This window comes from Rhodotorula paludigena (assembly GCF_050403205.1).
Source record: "Rhodotorula paludigena JCM10292 DNA, Rt_paludigena_JCM10292v1_ctg35, whole genome shotgun sequence".
Lineage (NCBI taxonomy): Eukaryota > Fungi > Basidiomycota > Microbotryomycetes > Sporidiobolales > Sporidiobolaceae > Rhodotorula > Rhodotorula paludigena.
The window spans coordinates 461-13,847 of NW_027481423.1; the positions used below are offsets into that span (position 1 = coordinate 461).

At 65.5% G+C, this 13,387-nt stretch overlaps 6 protein-coding genes across 6 annotated transcripts; 3 read left to right on the forward strand and 3 right to left on the reverse strand.

Moving 5' to 3' along the window:
• Positions 1-465: 465 nt before the first annotated feature.
• On the forward strand, positions 466-3,453 carry JCM10292_002931 (uncharacterized protein; the record flags this gene model as incomplete). Its single annotated transcript, XM_076650363.1, has 7 exons — positions 466-847; positions 985-1,313; positions 1,375-1,485; positions 1,547-1,656; positions 1,712-1,838; positions 1,898-3,256; positions 3,361-3,453. 7 exons carry the CDS (start codon positions 466-468, stop codon positions 3,451-3,453), a joined length of 2,511 nt encoding a protein of 836 aa, XP_076504006.1.
• A 412-nt stretch (positions 3,454-3,865) lies between these two features.
• On the reverse strand, positions 3,866-4,905 carry JCM10292_002932 (uncharacterized protein; the record flags this gene model as incomplete). The annotated part of the gene is made up of 2 exons (XM_076650364.1): positions 3,866-3,924; positions 4,014-4,905. The coding sequence occupies 2 exons, from the start codon at positions 4,903-4,905 to the stop codon at positions 3,866-3,868; spliced, it is 951 nt and encodes a 316-aa protein (XP_076504007.1).
• Positions 4,906-6,019: 1,114 nt separating this feature from the next.
• On the reverse strand, positions 6,020-6,310 carry JCM10292_002933 (uncharacterized protein; the record flags this gene model as incomplete). The annotated part of the gene is made up of 1 exon (XM_076650365.1): positions 6,020-6,310. One exon carries the CDS (start codon positions 6,308-6,310, stop codon positions 6,020-6,022), a length of 291 nt encoding a protein of 96 aa, XP_076504008.1.
• Positions 6,311-6,635: 325 nt separating this feature from the next.
• On the reverse strand, positions 6,636-7,433 carry PDX3 (pyridoxamine-phosphate oxidase PDX3; the record flags this gene model as incomplete). The annotated part of the gene is made up of 1 exon (XM_076650366.1): positions 6,636-7,433. The coding sequence occupies one exon, from the start codon at positions 7,431-7,433 to the stop codon at positions 6,636-6,638; it is 798 nt and encodes a 265-aa protein (XP_076504009.1).
• Positions 7,434-7,748: 315 nt separating this feature from the next.
• MON1 (guanine nucleotide exchange factor MON1) lies at positions 7,749-10,676 on the forward strand (the record flags this gene model as incomplete). Its single annotated transcript, XM_076650367.1, has 7 exons — positions 7,749-8,830; positions 8,915-9,001; positions 9,076-9,169; positions 9,250-9,364; positions 9,425-10,247; positions 10,344-10,470; positions 10,536-10,676. 7 exons carry the CDS (start codon positions 7,749-7,751, stop codon positions 10,674-10,676), a joined length of 2,469 nt encoding a protein of 822 aa, XP_076504010.1.
• A 459-nt stretch (positions 10,677-11,135) lies between these two features.
• On the forward strand, positions 11,136-13,101 carry JCM10292_002936 (uncharacterized protein; the record flags this gene model as incomplete). The annotated part of the gene is made up of 4 exons (XM_076650368.1): positions 11,136-12,319; positions 12,376-12,745; positions 12,816-12,891; positions 12,959-13,101. The coding sequence occupies 4 exons, from the start codon at positions 11,136-11,138 to the stop codon at positions 13,099-13,101; spliced, it is 1,773 nt and encodes a 590-aa protein (XP_076504011.1).
• Between the last annotated feature and the right edge of the window lie 286 nt (positions 13,102-13,387).

A 13,387-nucleotide genomic window follows, 5' to 3' on the forward strand; every position in this document is an offset into this window, starting at 1 on the left:
CTCGCAAGCATCGCAGACGCACTGGCAATGAGGAGAGATCGTGGATGCGGCGGCAAGCTTAGCAGGCAGCGGGCATTGGTGACGCTACGAGCACTGACCAGAAGCATCAAGAGCGGGGCAGGTGCGCCTGCAAATGTGCCGATGAGACGAGAAGACGCGCGAGCAGAGCGGAGGACCACGACAGCGGAACGGCAGCGGACGCGGAATGGACGGGCGCACAGAGACATGCGACCAGACTACAGTCGTACCAGCATCCGGGAACTCAGCCAGGCGAGAGCCGACGCGATGGCCTCGACGAGAGCCGCTCGCTTGCTCGAAGACGCTCGCACCCCGCAACCACAGCGCACCTCGCACGACGCGACTCGATCGACTGAGAGAACGGCGTAGAGACAGCGACCCGACCACGCAACAGCGATCCTCCCGCCCGCGCCATCCCCGCCCGTCCGCCCTCCCTCGACCCCCGTCATGGCCTCGCCCGCTCCGCCGCCGTCTGCACCCGCGCCGCCCGCTGAGCAGGACGCGCAGCTCGACCAGCCACCGCCCACGCCGACCCCGAGCAACCCGGGCCCGCGACCGCGCCAGGCCCACGGCTCTGTCGCCCCCACCGCACCCGACTCGTCGCACCAGCAGCAGCAGCAGCAGCAGCAGCACAGCGCAGACGCAGGGCTCGGCAGAAGCGGCACAGTGCTCGGCATCAAGCGGTCAGGCGCTCAGCACGGCGCGGCGCAGGGGCCGGGCCAAGGGCAGCAGCAGCAGCAGCAGCAGCAGCAGCAAGGACAGCAGTCGCAGGGTCAGCGCGCGTTCCAGACGGCCGTCGCGAGGGCACAGACAGGGCCACAGGATGACGGTGCGTCTCTCGATCCGTCAAACAGCTCAGGAGCCGGGGGGGCCTCCTGGACCGCATTTCCTCTCGTCCATTCACCAACTCTGTTACGCTGCTCCCTGCACGCAAGCGACAAAAACTGACCCACCCGTCCCACGCAGGCTTCCTGCCAAAGCCCATGCGGCGGCTGAATCCGGACAACCGCCCCGGCCCTCCCTCTTCGCTCACTCCCGCCCAGCCCGCTCCGCCTGCCACCAGCACCAACGCACCCGGCGGCGCGCAGTCGCAAATTCCGGCATTCCCCGCGCTCCACCTCACCCCGCTCAACGGCACCTTTGTCCCCAAGCAGATCTCGCTCGACCCGCCCGGCGCAAGGGTCAAGATTGGCCGGCAGACCAACGCCAAGACGATCCCGAACGGCACCAACGGATACTTTGATTCCAAGGTGCTCAGTCGCGCGCACGCCGAGGTCTGGAGCGAAGACGGCAAGGTGCGTTGCCGAGTCGCGTGAGCGCCGCCGCACGATGCTGACCTTGGACCGGCTCTCGCAGGTCTTCATCAAGGACGTCAAGTCGTCCAACGGCACCTTCATCAACGGCGAGCGGCTCTCGCCCGAATCGTCCGAGAGCGACGTCTTCGAGCTGCACACCGATGATGTCGTTGTGCGTCCCGCTTCTGCCCTTCTTTGGCGAACCCGCCCCGCTGACGCGGCGCGACTTGCAGGAGTTCGGCATCGACATCCTCACCGACGACACCAAGACCATCGTGCACCACAAGGTCGCCGCCAAGGTTCACCTCGTCCTCAATCCCGAAGATGCCGTCGCCTCGACTCGGTGCGAACTGGCTCCTCCGTCTAGTGACGGTCGACAGCTAACCTCTGCATAACAGCGAGATCAACAACTGGTATCGCTCCGCCGGCGAGCAGAGTCTCGGTCCGCGACACGTTCAGCGCGCTCCCCGAGCAGCACAGGGTCAGAACGGTCTCAGCTTTGAGCACGTCCTCAGCCGACTTCAGGTGCGACTTCCATCACGCCCTTATAGCTAATATACACGCTCATGCACGCGTTCGCGCAGGGCGAGCTGCAAAAGTCGCGCGACACGGGCGCCAACCTCGGCGACGTCAACTCGACGCTCAACATCGTGCACGACACGCTCGGCGGCGGCGCGCCCCCTACACTGCCAGCACACCTGCGGCCGAGTGCAGGGTCGATGGGCGCAACTTCACGCGCAGCAAGCGATGCGCACGCGCAGAGCATTGCGGCGCTGCAGCAGCAGCTGAGCGAAACGCAGCAGTCGCTCGCGGGGCACGTCGAAAAGATCCGCGACCTCGAGGGCCTGCTCGCCGAGCACGAGACGATTCGGCGCGAGGTCGGAACGCTGCGCGAGCAGATGGAGGAGGCGCGCGAGAGCATGAGCGGGCTCCTGCGCGAGCGCGAGCGCGACGAGCGCCAGCGGCGCGGCGTGTCGACCACGAACGGGCGCGAGTCGCCGCTCGCGGCGCTGCTCGAGCACGAAGACGATGAAGAGGACGACGGCGACGATGCGGCCAGCATCGCGTCGGTCGACACGGTCGTCAACGGCAAGCACAAGGCGCGCGAAGAGGCCCGCAAACCCGACGACGACGAGCCCGCTGCGGCGCTCCGCGAAACGACTTCGACGCCTCCACCCGAAAAGCCCGCTTCGACCGCAGCGCAGGACGAGCGCGAGCGGCTGCTGCACGAGCAGAACGCCAAGCTCGTCGCGCGGCTCGAGGCGCTCACTGTCTCGCTCGACGAGGCGACGCAGCTCGGCGCGCAGCTGCGTACCCAGCACGCGCAGGCGAGCGAGACGATCAAGGCGCTCGAGGAGCGCGTGCACTCGCTCGAGGAGGCCGTCGATCGCCGCGTCGCCGAAGCCGAGGGCCGCGTCGAGCAGCGCTGGGAGACGTGGCGCGCCCAGTGGGAGAAGAGCTGGCGCTCCGAGCGCGAGGGGTGGGAGCAGGAGCGCGACAAGCTGCGCGAGCTTGTCCGGGACTGGGAGGAGCGGCGTCTGGCGGCCGAGGCGTCGGCAACCCATTCGGACGATGACGATGACAGCAGCGACGGCGACGAGGACTGCGAGGAAGGGTCGCCGGCAAGCGGTGACGAGGGTGCGGCGGCCGCAGTTGCGGCCGGCGCGGTGCGCAGCGTGGGCGGCAAGAAACGCTCGACCCGGCGGCGCAAGCGCTCGTCTCTCACCCCCGTGCCACCCACCCCGAACCTGTCTTCCGCCTCCGCTTCCGCGCCAATATCACGCGCCTCGAGACTCGCGCAGTCGCTTTCGGCGGGTGGCGATGGGATGAGCGATTCCGACTCGACCATCGGCGAGCTGTCCGGGCGGCTGCACCAGGGTTCGGGTGCCAGCGGTTCGCCGAGCGAGAGTGCAGCGAGTGTACACGGAGGTGACGGTGTACAGGTGCGTTTCGCGTTCCAGCTTGCGTTGGCGGCGGCGCTTGCGGGACTATCGACGTTCTGGAGGAAACCAGGGCGAGCACTAACGCTTCTTTGCCGCCCACACAGCCACAACAAGGCCTATCATTTTCCCTCGCAGGCGCTGTCGTCGTCATCGCCGTTGCAGTCGGCTACGGTGCGGCGATGAAGCTCAAGGAATAGTGTCGCTTGGCCCGACTTTGCGGTTGATTCTCGCCTCGATACCCCTCTCCCGTTTTTCTCCTGTGCATGTCTCGCCCCGTATCACGCATTTCTGTCCACCTGCTGTGTGTAACAATCTCGAAGCTGTCCCTCTTCCACGTGACTGCCCAGAGACGCGGCAGCCGAGACGCGCCTGCGCTCCGCCACCATTCCCCGCGCTAGATTCGCCGACACAGCTCTGCGAGGGAGACCTCGGAGAACTGGTGGAGACGCTGACATGATAATTCAGGCATAACAGGGAGGCGTAAACGCATCAAGGAAGAGGGGGGCGGGACAGGAGTAGGGCACAATGAGGCAGATACAAGGTCCATAGAAAGCGTTGCAAGTGTGCGTGCGAGTTCGAACGTGTGGTCAAAGAGCTTGAAAATGCGGCTTAGTGCGCGGCAGCTTTGCCTTTGCCCTTCGAGGCGGTCGGGAGGTCGATGTCGGTGTCTGCAAGACGACGGGCTTGGATCGGTCAACAGAGGCACAAAAGCGATAAACTACCACCATGCTGCGCACGAAGGAAGGGTACAACGCACCGGGCTCGACGGTACTCCTCATCTCGAGACCCCCAACACGGCCGCACAAGCTCGACAAGTCGTCCGTCTCGTTGCCCTCGGCTTTGATGACCGGCTCGTCGTCGCCACGAGAGAGCGTCCGGCGCATCGCAGTCGAAGTAGTGCCCGAGGTAGAGGCGAACGCGCCCGCCTCGCGCCCGCTGCAGCGCCTCTTCCCGCGGCCAAGGTCGCCTTCCTCATCCTCGTCGTCTTGCCCGACCAGGTCACGCCGCGACGAGCGGTTACGCGTGCGCGCGAGGTGCGAGGCCTCCGTCTCGGTCGTCATGCCGTCGTCCTCGCCCGCGGCATCGTAGTAGTCGGAGGATTCGGGGCGGTGAGCGCGACGCGACTTTTTCTTCGGGGCAGCAGCGAGTCCCGAGAGCCGGCGCGAAGACGAAGAAGACGAGTGCTTCTTGCGGCGCGGCGGAGTGTGATCCTGGTCGACCGCGTCGAGTTCCTCGTCGTCCGCCGCGACGGCAAGGTTCGACTCGGTGTCCTCGGCGCGGAAGCGCTTCTTGGCCTTGCTCTGCGCGACGCGCGGGAAGAGGCTCCTGGCGCCCTCGGTGCGGACGACCCAGTCCTCGGAGCGGCCCTGCGCATCGGTGCCGGTGCAGAACTGCACAGACTCCTGGAAGCCGCTACCCGACTGGCGCTCAAACGAGGCGCGAACGCCGATCACGGTGGTCGCCGGGTCGAGGGCGAGCGAGGCGGGGAGGGCCGGCGTACGGGCAAGGAGCGACTTGACTTCCTCGCGGAAAAGGAGGGCCATCTTTGGGTCGGGCTTGGACGGAGCGGCAGCGATCTTGCGCGCGACCGCCTTGGCATCCTTCTCCTTGTGGATGCCCCTCGAGGGGCGAGCAACGGCAGAGGGCATGGTGGCTGCAGGGCAGGCGAGAGCAGGTCAGCTTGATGCCTGGGCGAGACGACGGCGCGCAGAGTGGGGGAGGGCAAAGATGGCTGGCGTACCGGGTCGTCGCGGTCTGGACTGAGGATGTACAGAGGGTGGCGCAGCGGGCAGCTCAGGAGACTGCTCGACGTGCAGAGCGCGGTACAGCAGGCCCGAAGCCAAGTGGGGAAGAAGCGACGTGCGGGAGCAAGAAGAGAGCCAAGCGACAAGCGTGCAGAGCGAGAGCCTTGTGACGAGAGCCCTCTCGAAGTCTCATCAGCAGCGGCCGTGTCGCAGACGAGCGAGCCTAGCGCGCAGAGTCAGAGCCGTTCGAGGAGGCTGGTCGGTACGAGTCCTGGCTGAGACCGCAATGCACGGGCGAGCGCGGCAAGCCTCCCGAATGTTTCGCTGCTGCGCTTTCCCACGCGCGACGGGCACGCGTCTGGGCGCGTTTGAGCCAGCAGCAGCACGACGAGCTGGCGGCGGAGACAAGAGTCGGAATGGGAGAGGGCGATCGTCCCGGACTGCCAGAGTCAAAGCGGTCAGCTCGTAGTGAGCTACACCCTCGAGAGTGCTCGCAGCCTTCTCCGGCAGCGATTCAGGCGCGGCAATGCGGGCACAGGCTGTCCGCGTGAAAGCGCGAGGAGACGACGCCGGACGAAGCGGACGCGTCAGGGCCGGACGAGCAGCACTCGAGCCGCACGATACAGCGCGAAGATATACCGCTCTAGCCGACCGCAGTCTGGTGCAAATGCTGCGTGGACGAGGAGAGAAATCGACCTCGAGGGCAGCGAGGCGACGAAGGAAGTTTCGGCACCAGTCCAGGTGCTGCTGAGGCCCGGCCGAATGCTTAACTTGCGTAGATTGATCAGGCAAGAAGGCAGAGCAAACAGAATTTCGACGAGTCCGGTGACCCGAGGCAGAAGTGCTTCCGCGCAGCCAGCAGCGCAGGAGGCAAGCGTTGCGCATGTACAACGAACAGCCTCACAATCCTTGCGGTACGCTGTGACTGGGGCGTATGTCGTTGCCGAATGCGTCTTCCACCCGCCGCCCGGGCCCTTCAGTCCTTTCGTCGACCACCAGCGCACGTTCAGGATCGCCCCTAGTCCTGCTTCCTGCCCTCGTCCTTTGCGTCGCCGTCCTTCGCACAATCGCCGAGTACGACCGTGCGCTCGTAGCTGAAGACCCTCGGGCCCCGCCACAGGACCTTGTCGTCCTCGTCGAATGCGACGCACAGGCGAACACTCGCCTTCCTGCGCGGGACAGCCTTGTTCTTGACGGCCGGGGCAGCCAAGGCCGCGCGCGAGATGCTCAGACGACCCGAGAGCCAGAGGAGGACGACCGAAAGGAGGACGGTGTTGAGAATGATGTTGAGGTCGCGAAGGAAGGTCATGATGGGCGTGTCAAAAACCGGTTTCTGCGAACGCGAGAGCTATGTCAAGTCGCTGGAAGAAAGTGAGCACGGCACTGTCGACCCACTGGTCCGAACAAGGCGGTGACTGCTGGAGGTGGAAGAAGCAGAGCAAGCGAGAACGTCTCAGGTCCGCCTTTTCAGTGCGGAAGCACAAGCCGAGACGTGGAAGCAAAGACGTAGCAGCACTCGAGCACGACCGAGTGGCACTTGGCACGATTGCGCGGTAGCAGAGAGCGAGACACGTCAAGCCCGGCGCTCGAAGCGGCCACGTTGCTACACCGGAGTTTCCGCATGCACCTGCAGTCTACGGGCACAGGCGCTCAATCTTCCACGACGCATCTTCGTCGCCCTCCTTGCGCGTGTAGCGATAGCGGTCGTGCAGCCTCGACTCGCGGCCTGCCCAGAACTCGACCTCGAAGGGGACGACGCGGATGCCGCCCCAGAATGGCGGGACGGGGATGTGCGCCTCCTGCGCAGCCGACCCCTTGCCCTCGGGCCCGACGTCGACAGCCGATCCGGTCGCGGTCCCCTCGGGCACGCCGAAGCGACGTTCGACATCGCGCACGCGCTGCTCGAGCTCTTCGCGCGAGCCGGTCGGGAGGACGGACGACTGGTCGCTCGCCCACGCGCCGATGCGGCTGCCGACGGGGCGCGAGTCAAAGTAGGCCTGGGTGGTCGCGCGGTCGACGCGCTCGACGCGGCCGACGACGCGCACCGAGAGGTGGAGCTTGCGCCAGTAGAAGGCGAGCGAGGCGTAGGCGCCGCGCGGAGACTCGGCCTCGTAGTCGCCGTCGGGGAAGAGCTCGCGGCCCTTGCGCGACGAGTAGTTGGTGTAGAAGACGAAGCCGCGCGGGTCGACCTGCTTGAGGAGGACGACGCGGGTCGAGGGGATGTGCGTCTCGGCGTTGACGGTCGAGAGGCTCATGGCCTCGGGTTCGGGGACATCGTCGGGGCGGGACTGGGCGAGGTGGAACCAGTGCGAGAACTGGTGGAGCGGGTTCGGAGCGAGCGAGTCGGCGGACGGGATGCCCTGACTGAGGTAGGTCTCGTGATTCGAGACGGTGGCGAGCGGCTTTGCCGACGCAGATGCCTGGATCGCCATGAATGCCCTGGGAAGAGTCTTGCGAGAGTACTGAACGGCGAATCGATGAACGAGACGGAGAGGCCGCGGCTGTTTCGCGAAGACGTGAGCGGGTCGGCGGAGGACGAGAGTGCGGAACGGGCGCACCTGCATGCACAGTCTCGGAAGCGAGCGAGCGATAGTCTGAGCGGGTACGCAGGTCTCTCAGCGAGAATACGGGCAGTTGCAAGCGAGTGGAAGCTTGCGAAGGAGTAAGAGGTCAGCCCGAAGCCGCCGCGATCGCTCGCAGCCTGGACCCGGGCAGACTCGCCCAGGGCTAGCCAGAGCTCTACTGAGATGGCTCCCGATAATCGCGCGTCTCCTCGAAGGGTGCACGCCGCGCCTTCGCTCCTCTCGCATCTCCGCACTCCGACGACCGCGTCCACCGCGACGTCGATCGAAGCGAGCCAGGGCGAATCGCTACCGCACTCTCCGACGCTCGCCAAGCTCGCACGAGCGCCCAGCCGGTCACCAAGCGCGCTCAGTCTCGCGCACTCGTCGGCCTCGGGTCGAGTGGGGCGCACCCGCACAAGCGCACGGTCGAGCGAAATGGCAGCCGCAGTCGACCAGGCAGTCGCCGAAACACTGGCGCGCCCAGCCGCCGCGCCCGCAGACGACGACATTGCGAGCGAGACGTCCTCGTCCTCGTCCGCTCGCACTCGCAGCCGCGCGTCCAGCAGCTCGAGTCTCGACGGGCTCGCTGCCAGGCTTGATGAGGCCAGGAAGGGCAAAGGAAGGGGGCTCGTCATCGATCAGGAGGATGCACCGACTGCAGACGACACTGCACCTTCGCGCAAGGGCAAGGAGCGTGCATCATCGCGCGACAACGAGCCGAAGAGGCGGACCGGAGCGACGATGCCGCGCAGTACGAGCCACTCTGCCGAAGCTGCGTCGTCGTCGACGTCTCCCTCGACTTCCACTGTCGCACCCTCGGCCTACGATCTTCCGCGCACTGGCGCAGACTCGCCTGCACTCTCGCTCTCGTCCTCGTCAAAGCGGACAGCAGACGGAGCGGATACAGCGGCATTTCGAGACGCCGAGATCGCGTCGGAGGACGAAGAGGCAGAGGAAGACGACGATGACGATGCGTCTTCGCTCCTCTCCGTCACGCGCGCCGAAGCGCAAGGACCCGATCCGCGGTCTCTTCTGCGTGCTCAGCTCGCTCGCACCCCAAGTGCGAGGGCCGACGCCATGCCAAGACCGCGTAGAAGCGCGTCGAGCCGGAGTGCCGATGCAGGCTCTCGGGTGCAAGCGATTCCGTCTGCAGGCGAGACCGGTGACACCGACGCCGCAGTTGAGAAGCAGTCGAGGCTGGTCAGTCCGCTTCAGACCAGGCGATATTTCGTCTTGTCGACGGCGGGCAAGCTTGTCTACACGTCGTGCGTCTGCCCTTCCGCGCAGACCCCTTCTCCTGCGGTCTGCTGTGCGAGTGCAGTTGTGCTGACATGCCACTGCATGCGCAGCGATTCCGACGAGGAGACGGCGACGGGGCTGGTCGGAGTGATGCAGGCCATCGTGTCGATCTTTGCCGACGAGAGCGACAAGATCCGGTGCGTTCAGTCTTGAGCGTTGTCTCGGTCGTGCCAAAACGCGCTTCTACTGACATGTTCCACTTTGCGCTCAGCTACATCGACGCTGGCTCGACCCGCATCTCTTTCCTCTTGAAGCCACCGCTGTACCTCGTCGTCGTGAGCTCGCTCGGCGAGCCCGAGTCGGTGGTACGTCCCATCCCTTCGATCAGCGAGGCTACGCCCGTGGTGCGGCTGGCTGACTGGCTCGGACTGACTTGTAATAACAGCTTCGACAACATCTCGACTATCTGTATCAACAGGTGCTCAGCGTCGTCACGCTTGCCCAGCTGCAGGCCATTTTCAAGAAGCATAGCAACTTCGATCTGCGTCGTCTTATGGAGGGTGCGTTTTCGGTTGAACGGCGTGAGTGGCGCAAGGCGTTGACCTTGTCTGCGCGCGAAGGCACCGAACCCTTCTTCGACTCTGTCACCGCTGCGCTCCAGACTTCCCTCGCGATCCTCCTTTCATCCATCGAGGTCTACCGTCTTCCTCCTGCCATCCGTGACGACCTCTCGCGCGCACTCAACCCGGGCAAGGAGGTCGTGCGCGAGCTCGACCTGCTTTACGTCCTCCTTCTCGCGAAAGGACGGCTCGTCACGCTCCTTCGGCCGAAGAAGCACAGCATTCACCCAACCGACCTGCACATCCTTCTCTCGACCATCTATGCGCCGCGCACAAAGCCCCTGCCGCCGTCGCCCTCCGCCTCGCCCGCCCCCGATTCTCCCCCTTCGGCAGCTGCAGAACCGCGCAGATCTCGCCCTTCTCCGCTCCTCGAGCCCGACGCCGAGTCGTGGCTGCCAATCTGCCTGCCGCGCTTCAACGCGCGTGGCTTCCTCCACGCTTACGTCTCTTTCTTCGACTCGCCCTCGTCCGCCTCCTCGCGCACTCGATCGAACGGTAGCGACCCCGACGTCGCCGCACCGGCTCCGGAAGACGGCATCGGTCTCGTGCTGCTGAGCTCGCAGCGCGAAGCCTTCGAGGGCGTCGCCAGCGCTGCGCGCTCCATCCGCTCCCGTCTCCTCGGCAGCTCCTCGGCCGACGGCGGGCTCGTGCACCACGTGCAGATGGGCGCCGCGGCGCAGGCGCCGTCTCTCGGCGAACTGGGCGTGCCCGGCGTGAGGCATTTCGTGTACAAGGAGAGAGGCTTGGTGCAGGTCGTCGAGGCGCGGTGGGAAGGCGAATATGCGTTCGAGGCGGGCGGCGAGGGCCAACGAGCGAGGATGAGGTATGGGGTGCCTCCTTTTTCTAGCGCGAGCGAGCGCGAGGGTGTACGCCTCGATCTTGAAAGCAGACACTGACTCGGCTCCGCTCATTTCCGCAGGCTCGTCACGCTTTATCAGCATCTGCACGACGTACTGCACCCGCGTTCCGCCGCTGCAGGAACTGCTTATCGGCCTCCGGCGCAAGTGCAGTACCTCCGCACCGAGCACGAAGCCGTCCTTGGATGGGTACGTGGCCAGCCTTCTATCGTGTCCGCTCAGCTTACACACCTTGTTGTCTGCCCTTTCCGCAGGTTACGCCGCAGTTCGAGCTCTACCTTGCGACTTCGCCCCTGCTGCCGCACTCGGCCGTGGTCTCAGCCGCAAGGGCGGTCAGTCGATGGGTCAAGAAGGAGGAGAAGGCGCTCTTCCTGCACGGTGCCGGGACTTTCTAGCACTGCGCGAATCATGGTGCACTTGAGATCTTCCACCGTGACCATGCGCGTGCCGCTCTGGCGAAAGGGATTGCCGCTTCCTCCTTGCCTGGAAACGAAGCTCTTCGCTTCCGCGCTTAACGCAGTTCATTGCAGACTTCCCCCTTATACTTTGGCCCTCATTCACAAGCGTCATTGACTGCGCGCAATTAATTGACCACGTGTCGGCACTTGTGTCTGGAGCCTTTCCGCACGAGGCAGGCGTGGCCGGCGACGGTCTCGACCCCGCGCTGCTTCTGGCGCGCCCGACCTTTGCATGGACTCGCCCCTCTTTCGGCGCCCTCCCGCTGCTGCTTGCTGTCTGCCAGTCTGCGCCACCGCTCGACTGCTACGCTGTTCAACGCACTGCCATCCTGAACGGGGCCCTCTTGATCACAGCTCTCCCCGCCTTTCGATTAGGCGGCTTCCGCGCCCGCCTCCATGTCGGTCTTCTTCCCGCGTCGCCAGAACCCTGCACCAGCGGCACCGCCTCCGCCGCCGGCCGCGCCGTTACCACCCGCACCCGCATCGCCGAGTGAGGGACCGCAACTTCCGCCCCTCACGCCGCTTCTGCCACTCGATCCGCCCACGCTGCCGCCCGCGCTGCAGGAGAACGGCGCCAACTCGCCCGCGTCGTCGCAGTGCAGCCACGGGTCGTTCGGAAGAGCCTCCGCTTCGACGACGGATCGCGCTACCGCGTCGACGCGGCCGTCCAGCGTCGAGAGCGCCAACGCTCTCCCGCCGAAAGCGCTCGCCTTCCCGCTTGCCCCGCCGACGGACACCGTACCGCCGTCCGCTGCCGTCCCCGTCGACGCAGCAGCGAGCACAACGCCGCCAGACACGCCGACCGCGCTGCTCAAGGGCCTCTCGATCTTCCCGCCCGTCTCGCCTCTCTCGCGGCCGACCGCCGTCTTCCCACCTGCCTCTTCGGCAGCCGGCTCGACCACGCCGCGCTCCCCACGTGGCCTGGGTCTTCCTGACGACGAACACACGCCCGTCGAAGAACCATCGTGCGGCTGCGAGCTCCCGCTCTCGGATGGAGAAGTCGAGCACGACGATGAGCTATACGACGCCGATGAGGGCGACGACGCATTCGACGCCTTCGACGAGGAGGCCGAGCGGTTGTTCCGCGACGCGCAGGCGCACATGGCGGATGCGGTCGGGCTTGGCTTTTCCGACGGATTGGGAGCAAGCCTGGGCGGAGGAGGCGTCGGCAAACGGCCGAGTCTGCCACTGCCGGCTCTTCCGGGCGTAACGGGCCCCTTCCCTCCTCGCGGCAGCGTCAGTGGGAGTGCGTTCGTCGAGGAGGGTTTGACGCGCATGGACGCGCGGGCAATTGCCGAGGCTGGTGAGGGCGGCGTGCTCGGCTCGTCGTCTGAGCCAGAGGCGTCCGCCTCGCAGTCCAAGTCGCAACAGCCGCGCCAGAAGGCCGTGCTGCGCAAGAAGCGCAGGGACCCGCACGCGCCGGTCAAGAAACCTAAGAAGGAGCCGTTTGAACGGTTCAAGCAGCCCAGCGAAGACGACATGCGTGCCGCCGCCCAGTGCGAACTCGTCGACGAGGACGGGGAGAAGATCACCTTTGGCGAGTTGATCAAGTCGCGCAGGCAGAGGAGAACGGTCATCATGTCGGTCTCTTCCCGCTCCTGTCCGCCGCAAACCTCGCTGACTCTTCCGTCTACAGCTTCCTGCGGCACGCCTGGTGTGGCCTCTGCGCGCAGTATGTCGAAGCGCTAAACCGGGCGACGCTCAACCTAGTGTCGCTCTCAACGACCTCTTTCCTCAACATCGGCGCGCGCGGTGCGCCCAATACGGGAAACGCTGCTCCTCGCATACCGCCGCTGCACGTTCTCCTCGTCAACTCGGGCTCGCCCCAGCTCATCTCGTCGTACCGGACGCGGCTCGACACGCCGTTCCCGCTGTACTCGGACCGGTCGCGCTCGCTGTACCGGGCGCTCGGCATGACTCGCAAGACGTGGGACATGGGCTCCGACTCTGACAAGGGCAGCTACATTGTCAAGAGCCAGATGCAGAACATCACGTCGAGTATCTCGGTGCGTTCAGAGTTCAGCCGCTCCGCTTTGGCTTTGCGCTCACTCCTTCGCGCGTACATCTCCGCCACAGGCCGGCATCGCCATGCCCAAGTACCCGGGCAGCCAGACGCAGCTTGGCGGCGAGTTTGTCTTTGAATACGATCCTGGTACGTCCCTGCTGTCGTTGGCCCGTGAGACTCGGAACCTGACATTGCGCACTTCCGTGCCCTGCAGAAACCGATTCGGTCAAGTGTCTCTTCGCATCGCGCATGCACACGACTCGCGCGCATGCCGAGATCCAGGACGTTTTTGCCGCCGCGGGCGTCGAGCTGAATGACGACGATGCGGCGAGCGTCTATGGCGACACGGGCGCATGAGCGCCTCTTCCTTTCTCCCCTACCTCTGTGCGTGCCGGCGCGCACGACCTGTACATCTTGTATCCTCCGTATCTGCTGTTGTCGTCCCTCGGTGCCTGGTACAGTCTGTAGCGCGACCACCTTGACCTTCTCACGCGGCGGAAAGAGCGAACATCTCCCTGCATTCGCTTTCGAGAATGTGCAAGCGTGAGATCGACCTACTGTGCGCGTGCTCGAGTCCTGGGTAGCCCCTTGGGCGGCGTTCTCGGCGACGTTGCTCGATGTTTGCCTTGTTTACTGTGCGCTT